At 48.4% G+C, this 26,693-nt stretch overlaps 1 protein-coding gene across 3 annotated transcripts in view; it reads left to right on the top strand.

Annotated features, from left to right (window-relative positions):
• Positions 1 to 14,678, top strand: part of SPRED2 (sprouty related EVH1 domain containing 2) — a 70,206-nt gene extending 55,528 nt beyond the window's left edge. For all 3 annotated transcript variants that reach the window (XM_068940721.1, XM_009686918.2, XM_009686919.2), the window contains exons 5-6: positions 10,394 to 10,543; positions 11,145 to 14,678. In XM_068940721.1, the coding sequence (XP_068796822.1) occupies positions 10,394 to 10,543; positions 11,145 to 11,795 (801 nt within the window). In that variant the 3' untranslated portion in view covers positions 11,796 to 14,678. The remainder of the gene's footprint in view (positions 1 to 10,393; positions 10,544 to 11,144) is intronic.
• The last annotated feature ends 12,015 nt before the right edge of the window (positions 14,679 to 26,693 follow it).

Below are 26,693 nucleotides of genomic sequence, written 5' to 3'. Positions count from 1 at the left end.
GTAGCTGGTTTATCCGTAGCGTAATTTTCTTTTTCTTCCTGCCGTTAATACCAGTGTGTATCAGCTGGAATATCTGTTGAATTCTTCCTGCTTTCCTACCAGGGGCAGAAGCAGAGGGAGATGGCACCAGAATAAGGAAAAGGTCCTGAATATCCAGCCATTCGAAAACTACATTTTTTTTTAACCTTTTTATCTTAATTTTCTTCAGGTTGACTTTGCCCATAACAAACTTAGGTCAGTCAGTGGGGACGGATACCAACACTCGGAGAGATTTTTTCCGTAGGGAAAGTCGACTGGAAAGTTGTTCTCTGGTTGTCAGTTTTTTAGAGCGTTTTTCTTCCGAAGCTCCTGTTTCTTTTAGGTTACGTCAGAAATTAAGCTGTTTATTTTCTTGCTGTTTCTGCCAATGCAAGCAAGCTATACTTTCCATCGAATATGGTTGTTGCTGAGAGAGAGGTATGGTTGGTGTGATCTAGGATGCTAGCTGCTATTTGCTTTACTTCTTCAAAATTGTGGGGATAATTATGACCTACTTCAGCCTATAAATTGTCCTTATTCACTCGCAGCTTGCTGTGTGGACAGAATAAATTATGAAAATTACTGTGGTGTGAAAGTTGTGAATATACACATTACCTCAAATTTGTTTATTCTTACATCTATTACAGATTCATGAGATGTAAATGACCTGAGGAACTAAGATGACCTGATAGGAGAGAGAACCAGGGGGTAGACATTAAGCTTTATTTGCTTTCTTGTAAAAACAGGAGGGGGGAGCAGAGATCTTGTACAATTTATGTATTTTTTTTGCTTTCAGGTGAATTTCTAATGGGTAACGCAGGCTTTTGTTCCAAGCCAGCAGGACTGTGCAGTTTAATGCAGTTCCCAAACGCGCAGCGCCTTGGTTGCTTTGGTGCTATTTCAGTTTAAATACAAAAATACTTTTTTTTTTCTCAAACCAAACTGTACCTGCCTGTTTTCCTGCATGCAGTCTTTGAATTTCTGCGTCCTTTGCAAAGCCAGGAGCGCCAAAGCGCTGCTGCCGCAGTGTTTACACACAAACACCCCTCTGCGCCTTGCAGAGGAGACAAAAAATATTCGCTTTTAGCACACGGACTAGGCCCAAAAGAAATGATGCAATTTTGCACTGCAAATAAGGGAAATAGCCCTTTCCTGCAAATAAGAGCCTACGGAGAGTTTGTATCGTTTGGGGCGTATGTGTGAAGAAAGGCAAGGAGCATCTGTTGTTTAAGCAGATAATCTCGATTGTGCTCTTTTGAGCCTTGCTCTCATGTAGTTTTTACAATTTTTTTTTTTTTTTTAGTTTTGCCAGTTATAGCAGCAATTTGGATGTGTCAAACTACTTTGCTGAGGGTAAGCAATTTCTCTTGTCATAACCCTTTCTCTAAAGACCATTTTTATAGTGTCTTTTCTGGCTCTGTCCCATTCCCACATGCGAACACAGTTGGTTCTGCAGCGGGCTTGGGATATATCCTGCAGGAAACTGAAATACGATCTTCTGCTACGATGGAAGTTTCCTTATAGCTGTATCGTGCCAGAACTTAAAAAGGGTTGTGATTTGTGCGCCAGTTCAGCATCATTTTATGTTCACTTTGCCCCTTTTCTCTTGCTCCAGCAGTTAAAAGGCAATTTTGCTAGCATATTTTTTTTGGTCTGTTTGCTCTCTTTTTAACACCCGGTTCCCCCTCTCCTCGTGCGTAAACGACGATACGGTGGCATCTTTTAACAAGCCAGCTCTTTCGGTTTTATGCTGTATTTAATACTTTTGTTGCGTGTAGCCAGCCTTGCATTCATTCAGGTCTCCTTCAGACTACCCGAGTCTGCTTTCTGGTAGTACTCGGTCACCTGAGGCTTTTGGGCTAAAAAGGGGCATCAAAACCCACTTTTCAGAGCCACGCACCCAAAGCGCCCTGCCTGCGGGAGGCATCGCCCCTCGGGGGACCGACGGGTCGCTCGCTAGCTGCAGTTTTGGGCTAATGAATTCTTGATTTGAAGGCAATGTGGCACCGTTTCACACTTCCCATCAGCTGGCTCAACGTTCCCCTTCCGGAAGATATTTTGGCTGTGTAGTGATGTACTTACACTATGTGACGAGTTGAAGCGCGAAGCTGTTTGCGGGCGCGTTGCCTGCTAATTCATCCGTCGCCGAAGGCCGCGACGCGTTTGCGCGCTTCAAACGCGCGCGTGCCAGAAACACGACGGGGCCGAGCTGCGAGCCCCCTTCCTTGACGCGCGGCGCCGTGGAGGGGAAGAGACTTTTTAAAAATTGGTTTTAATTGCCTCCTTTTCCTTTCTTTTCCTTGCGCGGTTAGGTGGCCTCGGCGACTTGGCGTGGCTTGGGGGAGCTGCGCGTTGCTCGGGCTCGGCGGGCGGTGTTGAGGATGTGGTGTCGGCGCAGCACGCCCCGGGGGGGTGTTTTGTTTTAAAGAGTAGATGCCTGGGTGCAGCGCCTGTATCATCGGGAAGAGAGTGGCAGTGAGGAAACGTTCCCCCCCCCCCTTTTTTTTTCCTTTTTCTTTGTTTTTTAAGTGCACTTGAAAACCTCGGTGCCATCCAGGAGGACAGTGAACGTGCTCAGATGTGACATCTTGGAAAGTGAATTTGCAAGCGTGCAGCGTGTTTAATGGGAAACTATAGTAATATCAACTATACGTTTTCAAGGTAAAAGCAGCCCGGCCGGTCCTTCTGCAGTGTGGCCACATGAGCCGTCCCGCCGCCGCCTTGTCCTGGTCCTAAAAACCGGCGTGGGCTGCAGCTGGCTCGTCACGAATCCCGCCGCTTTGCTTTGCTGAAACTCTTCACGGCGCCCGCGCTGCTTGTGCAAGTAAAGGGGGGGGGTTTGCGCTCGTGCCGAGCGCCGCTTCGTATTTATGGCATTTTCCCCCGTCGTCTGGTTGGTGCCCAGTTTCTGCTTAGCTGGAGACGCAGGGCTATCTGAGGCAGCGTAGACGGTGGCAGCACGCGGTGGGACCGCTCCTGTGGCCACCCTGCAGCAGGACCGTCGGGGGTGCTTTTACCTTGAAAGTACACAATTGACACTGCTATAGTTTCCCGTGAAAGAAAGCGCCCAATCTGTGGCAGGTTTTAGAAGATTATCTAGCTTTTCCTTCCAGCTGCAGGGCACGTGGAAACGGCCAAGGCAGCGAGGCCGGCGGAGAGCTGGAAGGAGGGGACGAAGCCATGCTTGGCCCCGGGGTGGTTTAGCAGCGGGGGGAAGCGTTTGCCTCCCGGCGCTGCCTTGGAGCATCCACGGTGGCGGTGACGGGAAGAGGGTTGGAGCAGAGCCGCGGGGCAAATGACGGTCGAACCGCTGCTCGTGGGGACGGAGCCTGTAATTTCCACAGGCTATTTAAACACAGGCAAATCTGGTTTGAATCCCGTTGTCTCATGTAATGAGGAGGAAAATTTAAAAAAAAAAAAAAAGAAAAACCCGCGCGGCGAGCTCGGGCCTCTTGGAGTGGGCGCCCGCATTTTGTTCGTCTGGCCGTAATTTGGTTTCATCCTCGCAGATGGTTTTTCGGAGAGTCCTCAAAGGGGAAGGAGGAGTTTCGTAAAGTTTAAACCATGAGACGTGCTCTTACATGAGGCCTCAAGAATGATTTTTCCTTTAAAGCGACCAACCCCTTCTTTCATCCCTTTGCAAAAAGAAATCCTCTGAGGGAGCAAACGGCACCTGATCGTACTCCCGCCTGCCCGCCAGCACACGCTTACTCCTGGCTGCGGACGACCAAAACCGCTCGGCAGAATACGAAAGGCTGGGGAGCACCAAAAGGACCTCTGCCGAGGGTAGAAACGCCTTATCGGCTGCACTTAAATAGCCCCGTTCCCTTCCCTCACCTCCTTAATGTGGTTTGCCAAGGGTCTGCTTGCCCTGGGCCTTGCAAAGATTTTCTGCAAATTAAATCAGGAGCGATTATAGCAAGCCGTTCCTTCATCCATCTCTGGTTCTAGCTGCGGAAAAGAAAGCCCGAAATAAATAAGCGCCGTTGCATTTTTAAGCAAAGCCTGGCGTATCTGCAGCGCGTGTAAGGAGGGTGTCCTAAAAGTTTGCATCAGCTGTTGGGTTCTATTTTCGTGCTGGATTCCAGCGAAAATAGTGCGGACGGTCAGAACTGTGTGAATAAATGACCCTTAAGTGATTCTTAAAATATCATACCAGTCTGCTGTGGGAAGTCTACATTTAACCGTTTTCGCCCCTCTCTCTGTAGTTAAGTGTATTATACATGAGGAGCGTGCCCCTGAATTTAGAGGCTAAAGAGTTTAATTTGTACACAGCAAAGACATTAATGATGGATTAGGTGCACAAATTCTTTTAGCTCAGCTAATCTCGTTTTTGTTAGCTTCTTCCCCCCCCCCCCCCCCCATCTTATTTCCCCTGCTTGGAAGTTGCTGCGTGGAAGAGCTGAGGTTCGGCAGCGGGCAGCGTGGAGCCGTCTGCTCCCGTCTGCACTGAGAGGCGGCCCGAGCTCCCGTCGGCCTCGCCGCGTGCGCGGTGTCTAACGCCCTGGGCTGAGCTTCATTCCTGTATTGCCTAGCGTCCATACCGGCTTTCCAGAAGAAAAGCTTCTCGGAAGCACGAGGTGTGCTGTTACCTGTTAACCCCTTAGGATTAGGAGCTGGTACTTTGCTAACCAAGCGTAGCTCTGCTGACAAGAAGCATGTCAAAGACCCAAGATTTAAAATAGGAACTGGTGTGTACTTCTCCCCCTCCGGAAACCCTCCAGACTTTGCCCGCTGCTTCGTCTGGTGCTTCCAGAAGTTTTACTCACTGACGTCTAGAAGGAGACTGCAGGTACATAGCAAGGTCTGCGTTCCCACTGGGGCCATCGTGTTCATCCTGGCCTGGAGAAACCCAGTCAGGCCGTGGTGAAGAGCACCTGGAGCACCTGCCTGCCGCTGGTGGTCTGAGGAGGTTTCCCGTGTGATATTCTGCTTTTCCCATATCAGTACCTGATGCAAAGACTTCTCCTTACTTAGAAACCAGCGCTCTAAGCCAGTGGTGGAGTAAGGGCCGGATGAGGGATATTACGTGGGAAGAAAATGTCATGTGAACCCATTCACGGCTTCTGGTCCTAGGCTGAGTCTGCGCAGAATGGGAGACCGTCTTGCTCTTGTCCTGCTCTGTGACGTTCAGACGTTTTTCTTTTTGCCTGTTCAAATGCCTGCTTCTGCAGAGCTATCTGATGCCTTGGATCACAGGCCATCAGTTAAGACTAGTAAAATAAATCGAAAAGCTCGCTGAGGTTTCCTCCTTAGCACATCTGTCTGCTTGCCGTATCGTTTACCCGTGTCCGATTTTCATATGTTCTTCCTGCTCCTCAAAGTGAGTCGTTCAGCCGCAAACGCGGCGCACGCAGAATTGGCCAGTAATGCCAGAAGCAGGCTTAACGTGAGTTTGAGAGCAACAATCTCGTGCGCAGAGTCCTTGTGGCAGCGCAGCCACCAGCATATTTCTGGCATTGTGTTTTAAAGCCATAAAAGTCCAAAAAAAAAAAAAAAGAAAAAGAAAAAGAAAAGGTGGCAGTGAAACTTCATATTGGTATTTGTGTCAATGGGGACTAGGAAACAGTCCAAACACTTGAGAAATTATAGTCCTATTCTGGTTTTAGAAAATCAGAGTCCGTGCTTATTGTAAGAGTTGTGTACAGCCAACTTGCCTTTGAACTGTACTGGAATATGATCAAACGTGAAATTTTTCTTTAGGCTTTCTGTTAGGGACGCGAGCTGGATCCAGCTCTGGTGGCCCTCAACGGGTGACAGAGCCGAAGCTCTCCTAACATCTGTGGAAGCTGCTTTCCTACCAAAAATTACTGTCTGTAGCAGAAATTGTTCCGAGTGACAGAAAACAGACACATTTGACAAAAACATCGTGGATTTATTTTTTAATGACAAGTTAAAGGCTCGTCTTGAGGAGACAGAAGTGTAAAATCGTGACGCTTTTCCACTACAAACTTTTTTCTTTCTTTTAAAGCTTAAATAATCTGGCCTTCTCAAATGGGCTGCCCTGAATATACAGAGCGCGCTGAGGCGGAGTGAAAACGTGAACTGTTTCCCTTTTTAATTTCCTTGAACAGAGAGAAATAGGTGTTTTGAGGCGAGCACTGGGAATTTTACTCTTCGCGTGTCCGTGGAATTCAGAAGTGCTGGTACTTGTCTGCTTAGGCTTAACAAAAATTGAGTTGGAGGGAGCAAGAAAAGAATTGTTCTCACAAGGTGAAGCTGAGGGATTTCTGGGGGACTGTTGTTTTATACTGATTTCTGTGCGAAGGTGGAAGTTTCTTTGGCATATGTCCAAAATAGCTCTCCAACTTCCGCCTCGTCCTGTAGAAAGGCCAGACTAACTTAGTTTGTAGATTACTTTTGGGGCCGTTACTTGTGAAACGACTTGTTCAGCGTTGTGATGCTCTTCTTCCCCTTCGCCCTGCCTACTTGGTGTGACCATTAACATCCCGGGGGGGGGGGGGGAAGAAGCCCCAAATCTTGTCTCGTCTGACCTATGGTTTTTCTTGATGGCCAACTTCCCGACGCGTTGGCCAGCTGCGCAGCACAACCGCCGTGATTTCCCCCCCCCCCCCCCCGCCGTATTGGCGTTGCTTCGTCGTTTCACCCTGAACCTTTCTTCGTTTCGGTACTCACCCTGGCTAGTGCATCACAGGGGGTGAAGCTTGTTTGCAAAGCCGTGGGAGGCAAGGTGGTCGGTCCAGTTGAGTCGCTGGGAAAGAGGGGCAGGCGAAGGTTTCTTTTTCGCGTCTGTTTTTATAATAGATGCTTATCTGGGAGTCTGACTTAGGCACCTGATTAGCCAGCCGGTCTTGTGTAACAAATCCGTTTCAATGAGAAGTAAAGTGCAGTAAATGATTAACATAATCTTCTTTAGTAATGGCTAGGATTTTTTTTTTAATTTAATGAGTCACTTCTTAAAATCGGAAGGGGAAAGAGGGATACTTCTTTTGGTTTTTTTTTTTTTTTTTAATGGTCGCAGTACAATCATTTGCACGTAGACAGGCGGTGTTTTTTACTCAAAGCGGCCGTATCAAACGTGCGGTGCGTGTGCTCTCTGAGATACGCCTAGCTCACTTGCAAAAGGAAACGTGGAGCACGGGTTTTATAGAAAATTACTGTTAGGGTCATGTTTAATGTCTCTGTTATCCAAGCAGTGAAACTGCAAGACTCCGCGAGCGCCGTAGCAGTCAAAAAGCGCCAGCCTGTGCTGTGCAAAGTTCTCAAATTAATGGTGAAAGTGGGTTTCAGTAGCAGACTCGCTCTTCCAACAGCCTGCAGTTCGGGCTCGTTTGCCTTACCTGGGGCACGTTTTGAGGCGTTTCTCCTCCAGAAATCTGGGAACGGATTGGTTTCAGCATGCTTTAAAGGAAGGCGGTACTTCTCCGACAGGCCAGCGGCTTGCTGACTTGGAACGTTTTTCTCCATCGGTGAAGCGTAGCGTGGCCCGCAAGACCATATTCCCGCAGGTGAGTGTATTGCATTTGCAGGGCCTGCAGCAGCCTCCTGCGTCTCCCCCCACCAAAACGTTCTCCGGGCGGGGGGAGGAGAAAATCCTGGCTCAGACGGAGCCCGCGGGTTAGTTTTAGGTAGACATGGATTATTTTTGTAATTGCCTGACGGTCGTGGGGGAGAAAAATTGTCCATCGCTGACAAAAATCTTGCTATCGTTGGCTCATCGTGCTGAGTCGAATTGCTTGCGCTTGACTGAAGACTAGAGCGCCTTGTCTTTGCGAGCCCGCCTGACTTGACGGCTGGCAAGCTCAGAGTCGGTCCCCGTTGAGTGCCGCGCTGAGAACAGTACTCTTTTCAGGGCTCAAGCATCGCGCCTTTGATCGTCGGCCACTTATTTTCTTCTGAGCGCTTCCGTGTGGCTTTTTGAACCGTGTTTTAACTGTGGGCTCTGTCAGAAGTGCTTCCTGCTGTTTGTTTGAACCTTATCTGAGCCCGTTTCACCAAATGCCCCGAGTCCTTGTGCTCTGAAGGACAGTGAATAATCGCTTCCTACTCACATTCCCCACGACTCTCCCGACTCTGTAGATTCCTTATCTTTGCTCCCTTCCGTCGTCTCTTTCCCAGGTTGGAGAGACCTGGACTGCTGGGTTATCCAGAAGCCACCCCGCACCTTTGGTCATCCTGGACCTTGCTCTGCGAGCTTTGCCAGGGTGGAAATGTCCTCAGTGAGATGGGGCAGAGGGGGCCAGGAGCGTGGACGGTGTTTGAGACTGGAGGGGCGCCGCGGGTGTATGTGGTGCCCTCACGGTGGTCTTTGGTGTGCTGCTGCTGCTCGCTTGATCGGCTGCTGAGCAGCAGGAGGTGGCTCGGAGTATATCACTGTATGTGTCAGATCGAGGCGTTTTCCTCACTTGCCTCGCTTCGCGCTGTGCTGATAATTAATTTATTATTTTCTTTACTATCCATTTCCCCAGCATTAAGAGATTCTTGAGCAAATTGTAGGGCCAGCTTTCATTTTTCCTCCCGTGAACAACTCAGGTCTCACCAGAAAAATTTGTCACCTTACTGTTTGCCCTCTGCAGATCATTTCCGCATATTTTGCCCAGCGGAGGTGTAGGTCCATGGGATCCAGTGGTAACTTACTGTTTGGAAAGGGGAGAGGATTTCCTTCCCTTTTTCCCCCCCAATCTTTCAGCCACTCATTCCTGCGTGTCGAGAGCCATCCCTTGTCTGCTACAGAAGCTTTGATGAGCTTCCTTGCTGGGAAGTAGCAGTGCTCATCGCCGCCGTTGGTCAGCAAGGTGTCCCCACAGACACTTGATTTTTGAAGCAGGTGGCTTTTAGCATCATCGGCTAGGAGGCAGCGATAACTCGTTTGCAGCAGAGTGAACAGAGACCTGGTCTTGGACAGCTTCCCTTCGACCTTTCTGGGCACTCGCAGAAGTGTCGGTGTTGGCAAGCTGCCCCTCTAGTCTGAGCGCGTTGAACGTGTAAATGAAGCCATTTTTAATAAGGTGAAAGCAGAGGCCTGGCCTCTTTGGTATGCTGCAAACGAGTTTCGTAGCCGTGTCGACCCACGTGGAGGAGAGGGCTCGGTTGCTCTGCCGGAGGAGAGCAAGGCGCGGAGGCAAGCCGGGGGAGGAGGATCGAGCAAGATAAAAATCACTGCAGCCGCTTCTGCCAATTGCCTGTCGCAGAAACACCGCACGTTTATTTTGAAATGCCCCCAAAATGTGCTAGGTACCGTAAGACCTAAAGTTAGAGGCACAGGATCTAGCCTGAAATGTTTAAACCCTGCATATGAAATGCTTGTGTCTGATAAGTTATGGAGGCTGGGTTGCTGAAACCCACAGGTCTGAATACCGGTGCCAGTTACACTTCGTAGGTGTTGTTAATGTATCTCAAGAGTTGTTCTGCTTCTGAGTACTTAGCCGTGTTTCAAGAAGACACACGCGTGGCAAGCCTGTTCGCAGTGGGTGGATCAGCCATTCAGAGCTCCTCCTGCCGCTTGTACTCCTTCAGTAACCCAGCCCGACTTTACGTCATGCTGCCGCCAGATCGGTATATTTGCTTCCGACAAAACAAGTTGGGAGTTGAGCGCTTTTGAGCGCCGTACCGGTTAAAGCGGACCAGCGTATGTTTGATGTTGCAACGCGTTGAGATGCGCTCACCTTTGGATGGAGTCGTGCAAAGCATCGCTTTCAGAAGAAATAGATATCCTCAGTTCTTGTGTTCTTGGGGTGAGAGAGGTGTCTGGTGCAATTCATTGGAAAATAATCTTTATAGACTGCATTCTTGACAAGGAGAGAAGGTTTTTCAGCTAAAACCAGTATTCTGGTAAGAGAAATAAATATATTATGAAGCTGCAGGTACTGGCAGTGGCATATTATTACGTGATATTTCACCCTTTCACGATTGTGAAAGAAAAGAAAAAGCACGTAAAGAAGTTTTTGACTGAATGGGACTCCTGCAGGTTAACAAAATTAGGAGAATTTTTGCAGCCTGGGTGACTGGTCGGTTCTCTCTGAGCACGCCCTCAGGGCTGCCGTGGTTGCATAATTTCCAGGAGCTTAACTTTGCTGTTTGGAGGTAGCGCCTAGCATGAACGTTCACCTGCCTGCAATGCCCAGGACAGCAAATAGCAGGCCAAGCACATGCAAGTGGTGTGAGTGAATATGTCACTGGCCGGTTATGGCATATTTTATTTTTCCCTGTGTGTGGCAGCAGGTTTTATGGCCTGACTACAGATCTGCCTCTTTCAAGAATTTTGTGGGAAACTTTTCGAAGCTGCTTGCTCTCAGCTGTTGCCGATGTTGCAGGTGTGCGCCAAGTCGGTGAGGGGCAAAACGTCTCTTTTAATACTGCGGGCAGTAAAAGCTGACGGTCTGACCGTTTTTTCCCCCCTTTCCATTGAAAACAGTATGCTACAGATAGTTCCTCAAACTCCTCCCAGAAAAGGGAACAGCCCGTGCGAACGCTAGCTTCTCCTGCGTCCTGCGAACATCGAAGAATTTGCACTCGTAGCCACCTGCACGACCATTATAGCTCTGACCACTACCATCTCGAACAAGTAAGCTTCCTTTTTGCTCTTGCCGCTGTGTCCCTCGTAGCTGAGGCTGTAAAACATTTGTCCCTCCAGCATCCTTCTAAAGATTCCCTTGCCTTTCTCCCCTGCTCCTTCTCAGTGAGCTTGAAAAGGTTTCCATTATTAAAAAAAAATAAAACAAAAGTCTATGCCGGGATTTAACGTTACCTGGTACTATGTGCAAACAGGCTAACGTAGCTCTGTGGTCGCTGCATGCCTTCTTGAGCCAAAGACTGAAACTCTGTGATGGTTCGGATGTGCCCAGGAGTTGGTGACTACCTTGTAGCTGGGTGGTGACTACTGCTCCGGGACTGTTGTCTGTCAGACAGCTGGAATTTGGGGAAAAGCGGGACTGTTACCTTGCTACTGCAGAAATTGAGGCACTCTCTGAAGTTGCACTGATTCACTAGTTTTCGTCGTCAAAGCAAAAGGGAGTGCATACAAGCAGAGAAAGGACAAAATATTGGCATTTTCATTGAGCAGTTTAAAAAAAAACTGAGGAGAAAGTGATTAGAAAATGATTCCCCAATGTAATAACTGATGTTTTGTGTTTTCTCCCTCTTCCCCCCGACCCCTGCTCCCACAGTCAGTACCACGGTCCTATCGGCACGTCAACTTTCCCGATGACGATGAGGAGATCGTGCGCATCAATCCTCGGGAAAAGATTTGGATGACCGGCTATGAGGACTATCGCCATGCCCCAGCGCGAGGAAAGAGCTTTGATCCTGACGACATGGACTCCTACGTGCGTTTTGCCAAAAGCGAGGCCTCCAAACATGAGTACACCTACCCTTACATAGACAACTCGGACTTTGACCTGGGTGAAGATATCAAGGGTGCTGTGATAAAGACTCAACCTGTCAAATTCAAACCCAGGCGGAAGGAAGACGGCGAGCGATCGCGCTGCGTGTACTGCAGGGACATGTTCAACCACGAGGAGAACAAACGGGGTCAATGCCAGGATGCTCCGGACCGTGTCAAGACTTGCATCCATCGAGTGAGCTGTATGTGGTGCGCGGACACTATGCTCTATCACTGTATGTCCGACCCGGAAGGAGACTATACGGATCCTTGCTCGTGCGACACCAGTGATGAAATGTTTTGCCTCCGGTGGATGGCCCTTATCGCCTTGTCTTTCATCGCTCCATGTATGTGCTGTTACTTGCCGCTTCGGGCTTGTTACCACTGTGGGGTCATGTGCAGGTGCTGTGGTGGAAAACACAAAGCTGCTGGATGACTACGGATGAGCCTCAAGGGTTATGTTTTTCCTGTAGTTCGAGGAACACGTCGGTTTGGGAGCATCGAGATCACTTACTTTGATGCAGCCACTGTGCCCAACAGCATCCAGAAACCGCCGGTTTGGATGGCTTTACCTTTGGTCGCCGGGGGCTCACACTGCATTGATTTGCTCATCAAGTGTTCTAACTAACTAATCTACAGCGTAGACTTTTGTATTATTAATCTGTAATCAAACAGACTGTCTTGTACATGTTTATATTATTATTTTTTTTTTTTGTCCAGTTAAAAGGGGTTTGAGAAAAGAACTGCTTTCGGTGGTGGTGGATTGTAGAGCGTGTCCAGGTTGTGTCCGTCTTGCCTCCGCTTGTGCGGTACCATTGCTGTGTCAGCGAGCTCGGCATCTCTAGAAACGGGATGGTGTCGCGGAACGAAATCACACTTGGAAGACAGAGTAACTTGCAGTCAAGTTATTGTGTGTAGAGAAGGTGCGCTAGTAACAAACTTGTACCGCAACACAGTATTTCTGTCATCAGTTTTCTTCTCTTTTCTCTTTTTTATTTTCTTTTTTGTCCTGTTTTCAAGCCAGAATAGCCATCTAAGCTGCAGTTTCTCTTTTAGAGTCCGTCGCCATTTCCTTCAGCAAACATCTTAAATGATTTCTCTGTTCTTAAAGAGAAAGCAAGGCTCAGTTACCGTAGTCACGTAACCATTGAGAAGGTGGTAGTTCTCCTTACCTGTAATCATTTCAGACCACTACTTGAAAGGGAAGCTTAAATTTTAGGGTGTTTTGCCCTAAATGACATTGGAAAAAATTAAAACTGTGTTTCCAGAGTTCTGCCGAAAAGAGGGGAACTTCTTCACTCGCCAGCCATGTCATGATTTGAGAATAAAACACTAAGATTGTAGAGGAGCAAAACTGTCGTGATGCGAGGAATGATTCACCAACGCAACCTCAGGGGCACTGTTATAATCCGTGGCCGTTCTGGAGAAATGCTGCGTTAAGTGGTGGGTTGTAAGGCACCGAGTATTTGCTTATGTCTTCTGTGCAGCACGCGAGCGTGAGAACATGCACGTTTGCAGCGGGAACTACGTTTAGCGTTTCTAAGCAGGTGTTTAAAACGAAAAGCCAGGATGTTAGCCACCACTTTAATTCCCTGATTTACGGTTCCCGGTCCTCCCGACGCTTAACATACGTCGCAGCTTCCCGCGTGCGTCACCACCGTTTCTGCCCTCCGGCTTGTAGGCTTAGGCAGGTGAGTCTCTGCGGGAACCAGCCCAAAGTGTTGCCCTCGCTCTGCCCTCCCCAGTTCACCACCCAGATTTATCAAGTGGATGCCGAAGGTGCATACAGCAGGATAAGAATACTTTAATTTTTTTTTTTTTAAATGTCATGTCGTCTTGTGTACAAGGCTTGTAATTAGCTGGAAAAAGAGTATTTTTCTAATATATTACAAGGAATAGCCAAATAATTTTTATTAAAAAAAAAATGATTTAGCGCAGTGAGCTCTAACTAGCATAGTACAATCTGAATCCTTTGAGGCAGCTAGGGATTGGCTTGTCCAAGCTGGCACTGCTGTTCCTGCCATAATTTCTTTCTGCAGTAAATTGCCAGTGGGCGCATGTCCTTTCCCTCCCTCTATTGCACATTGACATCAGTCTTAAAAGAGAGATTTTTTTGTTTGTTTGTTTGTTTTGGTTTGGGTTTTTTATTTTTTTTGCCAAATAAATGTAAGGAACGCTTGCCATTCGTTCTTGGTGGAACGTCCCGACAGTTCCTCTGAGAGTCAATCCCAGCTATTTAGTAAACCATGAAGTAAGTATGCAACATGCTTATACACTATAGAGTCGGGTAGGCTTAATTTGTAGCAGTTGCTGGGGATTTTTTGGTTGGGGAGGGGGAAAAAAAAGAAAAGAAAAGGAATGATAATGGAAAAAGGACGGCGTGTTACACCCTTGGTGATGTGTCTGGGTTTGCTGAATGGAGTATAAATATTTTGTGCCTAATAGCAGTTGACAAATCTCTCAATGGTGTCTAGTAAACATCAAGCCAGCCTCAAGAAAACACAGTGGAACAACCTTTTCCTTTTATTTCTGTTCTCCAAGTTGTTTCATGTAAACAAATATCTGTAAGATCTTCTCTCTATAAAGCACAACACTACAAAAAAAAAAAGATCTTACAGCTTTTTGTCCGGTCTTGAAGTGCCCCTATTTATTTAAGTAAAGTAGACATACTCCAAGCCTTTCCGTATGTCTGAAAATAACAATTTTTTTTTTTTTTAAAAGCCCTCTTCTTCTTTTTTTCTCCCCCCGCCCCGGCTCCTTCTTCCTCCCTCATCTCCTCTTGGGCTTTTGTGATACTTGTAGATTTTGCTGCGTGTGTTATTTGGTTTGTGAAGGCAGTGGTGTAAGGGCACAAGGATAGAAATGGGTGTTTTCTGTAAATAGTTCTCCTGAATTTGCACACTGCTGCTGAACAGTGTGTAGCGTTCTCCCAGTCAGCTTTGCAATACTGACATCAATCATTTGAGAGAAATTATTCAGATTTTATTTTTGTATCTGTGGTAACAAAACATTAACCAAAAATTTTTTTTTTTTTCCTCTGTTGTGGAAAATTTTTTTCAAGCTATTGCTCACATTAACAAATTAAAGTGCCTGAAGCCTCATCATTATTGTATCTATATACTAAAAGTTAAAACCCTGTTGTATTGATTTTTATAAGCCTTTTTACCTCCGTGTAAAAAAAAAAAAAAGTATATATACAAGTGTATGATGTACATTTTAGTTCTTAACTTCTTTTTTTATTGTTTCTAATATGTATGATCAGTGTAGCTATTGCTTTAAAAATGTACCGTGTAAATATAAATACATCATATCGAAACGACGCCGGTCATGTTATTTGCCGATGGGGGGGCAAAAAATAAAAAAAAAAAAAAAAACGAGCAGAAACAAAACCCGCTTGGGAAACGCTGGCGAGGTGGGGGGGGGAGAAGTGGGGTGGTGAGCCGGGGAGGGCGGCCGGGGGGCCGGGAGGGTCTCGGGGGTGCTTTTCCCGCGGGAGACGCGGCGCTCGGGGCGGCTCCAGCTGCCAAAGGGGTTTCAGGTGGAAGGTGGAGAGGAACGAGCCAGTGAAAAATGGATCGGAGTTTGAGGACCTCAGCAACTAGGTGGCCGGTGGGGAGGAATAGGGAAGATAGCTGGACTTCCAGTGCCAATGGGAGTACAGGCAGGCCAACACCGAGCACTTCTGAAAAGCACTTTTTTTAAAAAAAAAAAATTTAATATAGGTAAGTGACTGAAGTGATAAACCAGCAACACCTACCAAGTCCCTTTTTTTTTAATTATTACTACGACGGAGCCAGGCTGAGCACCGTGTACCGGGGCAGCAAAGCGCACCCGCAGCAGCGCACCGTGACCGTCCCGCCGAGCACTGCGAAACAACGGTGGGTGACCTAATCCGCCCCCTGCCCAGCACGTTAGGTGAGACCTTCCTGTTGCACAAGCACCGGTGGCTTCGTTTGTCCCAGCTTTGCAAGGCTGCCGGCTCCTACTTGGTTTGCCTGTTGTTAGAAATGCATGTGAGTATTGAGAGCGTTATATAAAGATTGATGGATTTATGTTTATGTCATGCAAATTCATATTTGCTATAAATTGGGTGGGGGGGGGGGGGGCAGGAGCATTGGCCAACCCATGCGCAAGGAGCCGTAACGCTCTGCTGACTCCACCTAGAAATGCAGCTTGGAAGCAGCTGGCGGGACCGGAAGCGCTCGCCTTTCTCCGACGCACGAGGCCGGATGAGTTACCATCCTCCTGACACCTTGCCCGCTTCCAGGATGTTCGGCCTGCTGGCATTTCCCGAACGTTTTGAATTGGGAGCTTGAGTTCCTCAGCATCGTGGTGGCACGAGTGGGAATAAATAGCAAAGCACTTGGCTCCCTCGCCAGAGACAAGATATTTCAATGGTGGAAAATATGTGTGTATTCTCGGGGCGGTGCACTTAAATCGCTCCAAATATTTTTAGTCGCTTCCCCGCGCTCGTGCACAACCGGCCCAGGCCATTCATCTCGTCCCCTGCTTAGAAGTACCGAGCCAAACACAGCCTTAGGCTCACGTCTGATCCAGAATGCGTATTTATATAAAGCGGGCGCTAGGAACTGGCATGCCTTTTTCTGCATTTTCCAAGGTTATGTCATGATGAGCCGCAGAACTGGCCAACATCTGTTTTAAGGGAACTGATGGGGGGGCTAGTATCAGGCTTACTACTTTAAGCAAGCCTTTTGGGCAGGGAGGAAGATGATTTAGTGATTTTCACACACACAATTTCACTGCTTCAGTGCTGGGTTAATGCGTATTAACTGCTTACAGCCTCCATGTGGGACTGCAATCCTCTGAAAAGAGAACAGGGCTGGGAACTTTTTCGGTGCAAACTGAGAGCGCCTTGGTCTTGGACTATCAAGTCTGAGTTTCCCGGACGCGCCTGGACTTCCAAGCGGAGCCTTCCTGCTCAGCTCCAACCTGATGCAGCAACTCAAAGTTCAGGCACATCTGAAATTTGCAGTATTAACATCCCTGTGCCCTTGAGGGCCATTTCCAACCTTAAAAGCCCAAGTCAAGAGCTACTGAACTCAAGTGATCTCACTTTAAAAGTGCTTGCTCCTGACAACAATGATAAAAGCCAAGTTGGAAAGTGTAACTTTCGACCACATTCTGCAAAAGTTCTGGCCAAAATGTAAAAGAGAGCTTTTTTTTTTTTTTAATGTGCTCAGCCAAAAGAAGCAGCGCTCTGCTGGTTTTGTTCAAGATACTGACAAGTGTGATTGAACCCTGCAAAATTCGGGGGGGGGGTGTGAGTTTGTTTCAGAAAAATTCTGAGTAGCTAAAAGAGTCGGAATGGACGTTAGGCCTGAATGTCGGTGCAGGACATCCACTTCATGCTGGATATGAAATATAAGCAGAAATGCCAGCTGCTTTTTTTGAGGGCTACCTGAAACGATGCTCCCAGACCCGCAGTGAGGTATCGGTATGGGGCTCAGTGTTCAAACTGATGTTCATGTCTTCCCGCTGGGAGGGCAGGTAGGCTCCCTTCCCCCACCTCTCTGGGGTCAGCGAATGGCTGTGTTTTGGAGGATTTGGGCGCCAGTGTCTCAAGACCTGGCACCCAAAGGTTCATGTTCAGGTTTTTTGGTATCGTTCCCCACAAGAGGTGGACTTTCTGCAGGCTCTTGGGCCTCTCTCCTGCCCTCCCTCATGCCCATAAGGAAGACGCTAGGTGCAACAACAGCTCAAGCCCATAGAAAGGGATTTATTACCCTCCCCAGCGTACCAGTTCCCCAGTTCGCTCTTTAAAGAGAAGTGCTTGAAGTTGGAGCCACTTTCTGCTCCTGTGAGCAAGAGCGTCTTGCCGGCTCCCCCCGCTCGGATCTACACAAGCCAATTCAGAGAAGAGCACCTTCTCTTTCAAGAAGGCGTAAGACGCTTTGACTTAAAACCCCCCAAATTGGCAGGGACGGTCCCTCCGCTGCGTTTCCCACAGCTTGCCGGGCTTCGAGGTGCTTCTTTCCACTATTAGGCTGAATGTCCCCCCCGAGGATGCGCAAGGCTGCCTGTGCAATACCACGTGGGAGGAAAAAGGTCCTGCAAGAAAGCCACATCCCTGGCTGGCCGCCGTTTGCAAACTCACTCCCACCCATAGCCTTTTTAAGCGCTGTCGCCGCCAGAGCTTGGTTTATGGACAAGTTCCTGGAGGAAGCGGTTGTAAAGATATGATTTATTCCTCCAACAGGAAAATTTATGTGCCTCTTAACCCCTTCCCCCCCCCCCCCCAAAAAAAAAAAAAATCCAACTGCAGGTACCTGCTGTGTGAGTTTATTCATTAAGCCCAGCAAATTTTTGTCTGTAATGCAGCTGATTTCTTTGAAATACTGTAACAACCCTTCTCGCATTTTCTCTGGAGATCTCTGCAGCGCCAAGGTGCTAGCTTGAGGCTCTCTCCCAGCCTGGTTTTTATGCCGATAGCCATTCGAGCGTGACAACGTTCATGAGCTGTGGCCGTAAAGCAGCCATTTTGCAAACGCTGGTGTCTTCTCCTCCCAATCCTCCCCTTGGCGAGTGTTTTTAACCCCTTTTTAGGAATGCTTTAGTCTCAACTTTCTTACTGTTGGGATGGCAGCGTGGTCTTCTTGTCGTACTTCTCTGCAGCCTCTTCGGTGTTGAGGGATGCAAAATTGGGCGCGGATATGAAGCGGGTAGTGAGAAGAAAGCACATTTTTTTTTGTATTATTATTTGTTTTGTGTCCTGTTTGGGATCGCCGATATTGAACTGCTTTTGTAAAATCTGCTTTCTGGGACTCAGACAATTTCAAAGACAGTCGTGCTGTGGCTGTGAGTACAAACCAGGATAAACGTTCTTCACTCTGGGTGTCTACATTGAAGGTCTAACATCCATATTTAGGCTCCCAAGTAAAAACAGCTCTGTTTTGAGAGGTGTTGAATGTCTTCAGCTCTTCCTGGAATCCAGAAGATCTCCTAGATCCTTCGGTGCAAAACCCCGCTGGGGTCAACAGCGAAGTTCCCACTGCCTTCAGTAGCATTTAAATACCTCCCAAGCACAGGGTTAGGAGGCTAACTATGGTCAGCTATTTTTCTAAGAGGCCGGTAATACGCAGAACAATACCAAAATGCCTCTTGGTGTTTATTTTAGCTTTGTGCAAAGCTCTTCCATGTATCTACCCCTTCCCTATAAAGAGCTGCAGGAATAAATCCTGCAGCCTGAGTTGCCATCATAATCTATTTATGGGTCAACTTTTTAGTCTTGGTCGCAAGCAACCCCATGGCAAGTGCCGCTTTTTGATAAAACAAGTCTCGAGACTCGTGATTCGAACGTTCAGCAGGTTTCGGCATGAACTATGGGTGCTCGGCATCACCAGCAATCCGGCTGGCCCTCCTGCCGTCCCGGCCACTGAAGATCCCCCTCCGCCTGAGCCCCTTCCCTTTTACACCACACCACTCCCTTGAAACATCGGTCGAGCTGAGCCGCATCCTCTGGAAACCAAGCTTTGCTGTTGCCACTGCTTGTGGAATACTTGTTTTAACATATGCCAGGGATATCTAGGAGGGAAGTGACATGTTTTTTTCCCAAACAGGGCAAAGAAATGTGTTGAGTAATGCCCTGTTTGGTTGTTTGGTTGTTTTTTTTTTTCCGGTCTGACTCAAGCTGCTGAAGGGTGTGCTTCGCCGTGTGTGAATTCAGCTGAGAGCGTTAGCTGTCTCTCTGCAGGGCTGCAGGCAGATGAGTGGCTTTTTCCGTTGCCAGACTGAAGTCTGCTTTCACCTTTCCCTACCCCCACCCCTCCGCTCTCTGATCCATAGGAATAGCTTCATGAAAGTAAATTATTGTCGTTGGAAAGGCAACGTCTCCAAGAGAGTTCCTCGGGCTTCTCCTTGCACGATGAGAAAGATTCCCAGGCTCCGAAAGGCTTAAAATGTCTGAGTCTTGCTAAGAACAGCAACCCGAAGGCAACAGTCCGCACTGACTGTAGGTAGGCCAGACGTCATAAAGTAACACATCCAGATCATGACATATCAGCTTCTGGAGCCTCCAAAATATGATCGCATGTAACGATAGCCATTGGCTACAGAAGGCCTGATTGGCTTTAACTTCACAAGTCAGATAGCACAAAATTGCCAATATTTGCACATGGGATCTCCCGGAAGCCAAACTGAGGTAGGAAGCAATACTGATTTCAGAAGAAACGTGCCTCCTTTCATGCTAGTATCTGAACCAAAACCGTGGTTCAGGGGACCCTGGTAGGAGGAATAAATGTCTTTCAGATGTGGTTCTCTGCAGCTGAGGGCTGCAAACCGACTCCTTTTGGTGTTGTTCAGCGGAAGTTGGTGGGACCCTTCCTGCATACATCTTTGCAGAACTGAGTCCAACTTACGAAAATGTTGCTTGCTTTGGGAGTTTTGATCTGATGTATTGTTCAAACTCGTGTTCAAACTCAAGCTGTAGTTTACATAATAGCTCTTAAAAAAAAAAAAAAAAGCAGGCCTCAAAATGTCAAAGGAAGCCCCCTTTCATGTAGGAGATGAAAGCCACATCGCCTTGGCTGGGCTCCAGCATCTATCCTGGTGTGCTCAAGCGGAGGGCGGAGGTTTTCTTGTGATGGCTCCTGAACTGGGTGCCCTTTCACAGCCGATAAAGTGAAGTCAATTCGCCTTGATTTTGCTGTGAGCTAAATGTGTACAATGAGGGCAGAAGAGGGGTCCGTTCCTTCTTGACCCTTTTGTCTAATCCGATTCAACTGTATGAGCTTCCAGGCCGAGATCCACATGGTTGCACATTGTCTAGTGGGATGGGGACCCCAGTCCTGGTGGTAAATAGCAGCCTTCAGCAGCTCTGCCCACGTCAGTGAAATACGGCGGACAGGATGATCTTAGTCATCTATCAAATAACCCACAGCTCCACCCGCATACAGCTCCTCCATATGAAGCCTGAGGTTAATTAGGAGCAGCTAAAGCATGATGGGTTCGGGGTGGCTTTGGTTGAGCGCTGAAGACCGAGGTAGCCTTACAAGCTCAGTTGCTCCTCCGGGCTGAGGTTTTTGCACGGTTTCTGGCTGAAATATTCATCTCATTCTTCACGTGCCGAGTCATCTAAGTTGGAATCCGGGAGCCTTTGCACATAAAGACTATTAAAAATTCATCATGACGGGGGAAAAAAATACCACCACTGCCAGTGGTAGAGAGCTTTGTGTTGACTTGGCTAATGCTAGCGGGGCTAAGTTGGAGCTAACCCACGTTAATCCCCTTAAATGGGAGGGGGAGTAATAAATCCTCGTGGACTGACCAGGCTCCAGCTGAAGTCTAGGAGGACCAGGCTGAATTTCCAAGGTGGCAGCTGCTTCTTTGCCCATGTAGCTCAGCTCGCAGCCTCCCGTTTGCCCCTGGGGTGCAGACTGGCGGTGGTAGGACCATGTCCCAGAGCCCAGAGGTGTGTTGACGGCCTGCAAAGTGGCCGCAGCTGTTGGCTGGCGATTTCCTCAAGGTTGACCTGAGGCATGGAGCTAAATCTGGAGGAGGTGAATCTCTCCATTTCCTTATTCCGCTGAGAAACTGGGCCTGAACAGCAAAGGCTGTTTAATGCTTTGAAGCCACCCACAGCCTCATCTTTGCCTCCCACACAAACTCCAAGGAGCTGACTCATCCCGCGGGAGTTTCAGCTGTGCTGGCAGCAGAGGACGGTCCCCGTCCAGCCGAGCGGCTCAGGCGTGCGCTGGGACGTCGGTTAGCTGCTCTCGAAAGGGTTTCTCCATGCTGACATTGGGCTGTCCTCCCGCTACGCTGTAGCCACTGAGAGTCTTCACAGCTTCTGAGCAATTACACCCACGTTTTGGTGAGGGAACAGAGACACAAATCTGGGGCAAAAGCCTGGCTCTGGTCTGTGCTATTAGCTAATGAAGCCAGGACTTTACCTCCGTCGCTACCTGGGAAGTGGATGCGGTAAAACCCTCTTGTCCGGCCACCGGCACTGGCTGAGCTCCACTAGCGTCTGAGGGGTCTCCTGGGGTGCAGAGTCCCAACCTGCTCCCAGTGGCCTGAGACGTGAATGAACGATACATGAGCTAAAGGAGAAGCTGGGCTGAAAGCCACAGCTGTTTCCTATGGCCTCCTGGCTAAATTCAGGCTGCTCTGGCAGGGAGAATGGGCTTTTACCCTCTCACATGGCAAAGAGCTGCACCAGACACCCGCTTCTGATACCAGAGCGGGGGGGTATTTGCGTGACACCACTAGACAGAAAGGGTCAGCTTGGTAAGACGTAAGAAGGAAACTTGGCTATTTTAATACATGGATCAGGTAGCCCCAAAGCTATGACAGTAAGAGGAAATCCCAACAAATTTATCCAGGATCCAGATAAATGCAAGCTGTCTTAGGGCAATGACATCCTTTTCAGTCACGGCTACCGAGTTGCAAATCCTTTGCAAACTCTTATTTGCTCAGGGAATCTCTTAATTTGCCGATAGAGAGGTTTTTTTTTTGGGGGGGGGGGGAGGGGGGGGGAATGGCTGGTTGGTGTTACATTGGACCACACTTCTTGGAGCAGGCTGGCTGCGCAGCCTGACCACTTTTGTCCACACGGGCCAAACCAGCAACAAGTTAGGACTCCAGATTAGAAGAAAAAGAAAGAAGAAAGAAAAGAAGAAGAAAAAAAGAAGAAGAAGAAGAAGAAGAAGAAGAAGAAGCCGCTATTCATATATTTAAAATGACTAATACCTTGCTTTAGAACAGCCCTAAATATATAGCAATACGAACCCGCTCGGTGCCTAATGCCGCTTTGGAATAGGTCTTTCTTTTTAAGGGCTGTTTTCTAATATTAGCTAGAACCCAAATAGATCCCTTCAGCCTTTCCTTTTTTATTCTGCCTTTTTTTTTTTTTTCCCCTTTTTCATCGAGTCTTGCCCATCTCGACCGCTTTCCTGAGGCTCTTTTTTGTTTATCCTCCGCAATTTCCTTCCTTCCTTCGAGTGCAGACCCCCTCGCTCCCCTGGGGCTCGCTATGATAGCGAGGCACTAATCGTGTCCTTCTGCCCCCGAAGCGCAGATAGAGGCTTCCTCCCCCTGCTTCCAGGCAAAGGAGGATGTAAGGCAGAATGGGAATCTTAAACAACACTGCTATTCATTGTTTGGGAGATCTGGGAAATATCCTTGAATTCAGCTTGCTAAATTAGCTGCTTCTTGAGTAACCCACAGCTGCTGCCTATCTGTCCCGCTACGTTTTACAGAAGAGGCGGCCGTTCTCATTACATACGATCCTCTCTCGACATATGGACCTTCCATTAGTTTATGTCTCTGCGCAGCGCTGTTGCCGTGAATGTATATGCAGAAACATTTTCTTTTGTACTTTGTAAAAAAAAAAAAAAGAAAGAAAAAATCCAAACCCCAACAATTCTTGAAAATAGATTAAAGACAGGCGTTTGCAATTATTCAGCTGGAGCAAAGATGTTGGAGCTCTGCAGAAGACAGCCTGTGCCAGGAGCCAGCGCTTAGATTAAAATGTTGCTTCTGGCAGTAAAAGTGTAACTACTAGTGGTTTTTTCAGGCTTCATCCTGCCTGTTGTGCACATGGATCTCTGCCTTGACGTTGGCAGGCATCGCCCGGTGCACGCAAATGTGGGAAGCCAGGGTTCGCTGTTGGGGCTTGCTGGTGCCCTGCTTCGTGCCCACAGGAGCCCCAAGGGCCGGCCAGCTGTGGGCAAGCAGCTGCCAACATCTGGCAAAGGAGGGAAGGTCGGGGCGGGGGGCTGCTCTGGCAGTTCCTGGCCCCGGGACACCTGCTGGGTACCCAGCACTGGGTGACGAGGGGTCTCCTGCCGACTAGGATGTGCAGGCAGCAACTCCCAGCAAGAGGTGTTTCTCATGAGGCAGAGGGCTTGGCTTCCTCTCCGTGGCTTCTGCAGCTCCCATCCAGGAGAGAAGTGCCTCTTTCTGGGGGGGGGGGTTTCGGACCATTCCTTCAGAAGGCATCGACGACTGCGTTAGTGTCTGTGCATCAGTGAGTATTCACGGCAACCATGGTCTGACCGGCCGGCCCGTTCGCTGCCCCAGCCGTGTTTATGGGCACGGCCTGATCCGAATGCCCCTTGTGCGCCCACCTCTCGGGCTCGGTCCGCAGGCAGGCTTGGTGGTCAGCACCTTGCTGGCCAGACCCCTCGCGGTGCAGGCATGGCCAAAGCCCATAGCACTGGCTGCCGTCAAGAGCTCAACAACTCTCCACTGCATTGAGGGCTCCGGTCTTCAGCCCAAGCTCCAGTGCTTGAAATCAAATCTCGAAACACCCACGTCCCAGCACCTTCACTTGGATACAGCTGCGTGCATTTCTGCGTTTACCCTTGAGCGGATTTATTCCAAAGAAATTGCCGTCGGAGCCGGCACTGAACCTGGGACTTCCGCACGAAAAGCGAATCCCAGGAGCAACTCCTGCCCCGCATTCCCAAGGAAATCTTTGTTTTGTTGGGTTTTTTTGTTTTAAATCATTAAATAAACATATTCCTTAGAGATTCTAGAAATTAGGTTTATTTAGCTAGGGAAAGGGATTCGTTGTATGGCTCCCATGGCCGGACTAATTACTACTCACTTTCGTAATGCCAAATCCTCCCAACCGCTTGTGAACAGTCGGCAGCGGATGTGTGTTCTCAGGAACTCTCCAGCAAGTAACCTCGGACTCGCACAGGCGAACGGGGCTGTTCGCAGACCACGCAGCCGCCGGCAATGGTTGTCGAAGAAGGGCCTAATTCGGAGCGTGCTGCAGGCAACGAAAAGCTTCCCGCTGCCTTAAATTAGTCCTGACTCTTGGTTTTAATCACACGATCCAATTACAACCTAATGCCATCGAGCTGAAATACGTGTTCCCACCTTTGGTTGTTTTCCCAGTGTGGAAAGCCGCTCCAGGGCACCCGGCCTCGTGCCTGTCAATTCGCCCGTATTTTGCGTTCCCGTTGTAAAAGGAGGGGGGAGGAAGGATGGCTGGCGAAACACATGGCTTGAAAAAAAACCCCTCCTTTTGGCCTAAAGCAGGAGCAGCCTGTAGAGGTACTGTCACAGATCCAAGCAGGCTGGGGTTAAACGGTTTCCTCAGCTTTTCTCCCTAAATCAATTTGAATATTCTTGGCAAGCTCCATTACTACGCATGGTGGGCAGCTGTGATTCAAGCGGGGATTTTTTTTTTTTTCCCCCCCTTTCTACTGTCCCAGTCTTCCTGTCTTGTGCAGATGTGATCCTTTCCCTCTGTCTGCCTAACAGCTAATTATTTTGCCAGATGAGCCCATAGCCTGAAGAAAACAGGCCATGCGTATTCCTGAAAGCAACAACTGTGCTACAATGCAAGGGGGAAGGGAGGAGGAACAAATGAAAAAAAAAGGAGTTGCTTCCTTCCGACCCACTCTGCTCCTTAACAAATCCTCCAGAAATAGAAAGTAGCCTGTTTTATAAGGCACCAAGCCACCTCCCAAGTTCATACTCACCTTTCACAGTAGAAACGCCGTTGGGCACCATGGATTTGGGGAAAGTTGGAGAAAGCCGGCTCGACTGTAGAAGACGTCTAGCTACCAGCTATACGTTCATGTTGGAAAATGAATTTGGAGCCTAGGGTGCTGCTCACTGGGGGGTTCAGCCTTCAGGGTGGAACCGTTTTGCAGAGGTCCTGCTACTGCTGGCAGAAAAGCCAAGGACCTTATCAGGGAAATGCTTTGGGTTTTCCCACGGGTGGCGCGACTCCTCGGTGGTACTGGCATGCCCCAAAACGGCGTAAACGCAAGGCCTTTCCCCAGCAAGTTGCATTCACAGCAAGGGAGCCAGCGCTTCGGATATGTTCTCCTTAAAGTGCTGTACACAAGCACGTTGTTGAACGTAAAAGGTCGTTAGCACACTGGAGGCAAACGGGGCCAGCATCAGCTGCCTTCCCAGACAACTCAGGTTAGTGAATCCTCCTCGGCTGGGAGTTGCCTCTCTGTCACAAGGAATACCCAAGTTCCCTGGCAAGTGGGATCAGGCCGTCCTTATGTGGCCGCAAGCAAAGTCTGCTCCCCTGAAAGCACGTTCCCGGACTCAACAGACCCCCTACGGCACTCAGAGCGTTCAGATGAGGAGGACGACGTTCCCACTGCACTGCCTTCATCACCTCGCAGGGAGCACGTGACTTAGCTGACAGTGCCAAAAAAAGAGCTAAACACACAGAATAGTCCCATTTCTTTGATACCATTTTAAAACTTGATAACAATTCATTTAGTTGTCCACCCTCCGGGGCTCTAAGTTCCTGTGTAATTGGATCATGAGCAATTATCATGGAGCATTTTGTTCTCACGTGGTACATGGCTGCCAGGACTGACCATGTTTCAGAGGCTCTGCCTCCAGGTAATCTCACTCCTGTAATACTATTGGAAGCTCTACACAGCCCAGTTACAAGACTTTCTACCAGCATGCCAGACTTTCTATTTTAGCACCACCAGGTGCTCATATAAATCCCCCCTAGCTTTTACTGGACTTGGCCACATGGTAGTTCAAAGAAATGTTGACACCCACTACAATGGGAAAACCCTAAAGGATTCCCAGGAGATTGTGTGGTTGGGCACTTCCCTAAACACTGCCTTCCACGTCCTTAAAGCCACCCTTGTCCTTCCTGCTTCGGCTGCAAAAGCCAACATCTGGGTTACATGGGGTGGTTTAGAAAGCAAAGTTATTGGACAGCACAAAGGTTTAGACTTGGAACAGCCCCCAGAAACGCTGCTGTGCTAAGAAAGCGCCTGATGCAAGTCAGGACTTACAGAATGTACTTGTGTTGAGGTCAGCAACTGGCAATTAATTAATTCATTAAAATACCTGGAATGATTTAAAATGGGCATACGGTGAGCACAAGAGGAGGCTCTTGAAACCACTTAAGCTTTAGGGCAAACAAAAACCAGATGGGAGATGGGTGTGGTGATGAAAAGGTATAGGCAAGGGGCCCATATCTGTCATTATTCCTGCAGCTACATTTTAATTATCATTCCTAGGCTTCAGGGAACAGAGATTAAAAAAAAAAAAGAAAGAAAGAAAGAAAGAAAGAAAGAAAGAAAGAAAAGGAGCACCAGCTCTGCGGTTGGAAGATGCCCCATAGCATCATCCTAAATTTCTGCTAAAAGATCCTTAGCATACTTTACTCATAGCCCAGAATAGAAACTATTTCCCTAATCTTCAGCTTTAAGGATTTCTTTGAAAGGGCAACAAAACAAAAACTGAGAAGCAGTCAGAAGGTTCCTCCCTGAACTTCTCCTCTTTGCTTCAGCAACCCCAAAGCTATTCCAGAGCTCAGCATCGGCTACAGCGAAGGTAACAAATCCTTCTCCAGCTGTCCGGCTGATAGGCA

This window comes from Struthio camelus, chromosome 3 (genome assembly GCF_040807025.1).
Source record: "Struthio camelus isolate bStrCam1 chromosome 3, bStrCam1.hap1, whole genome shotgun sequence".
NCBI lineage: Eukaryota > Metazoa > Chordata > Aves > Struthioniformes > Struthionidae > Struthio > Struthio camelus.
This window is presented reverse-complemented; position numbering and strand designations above follow the sequence as displayed.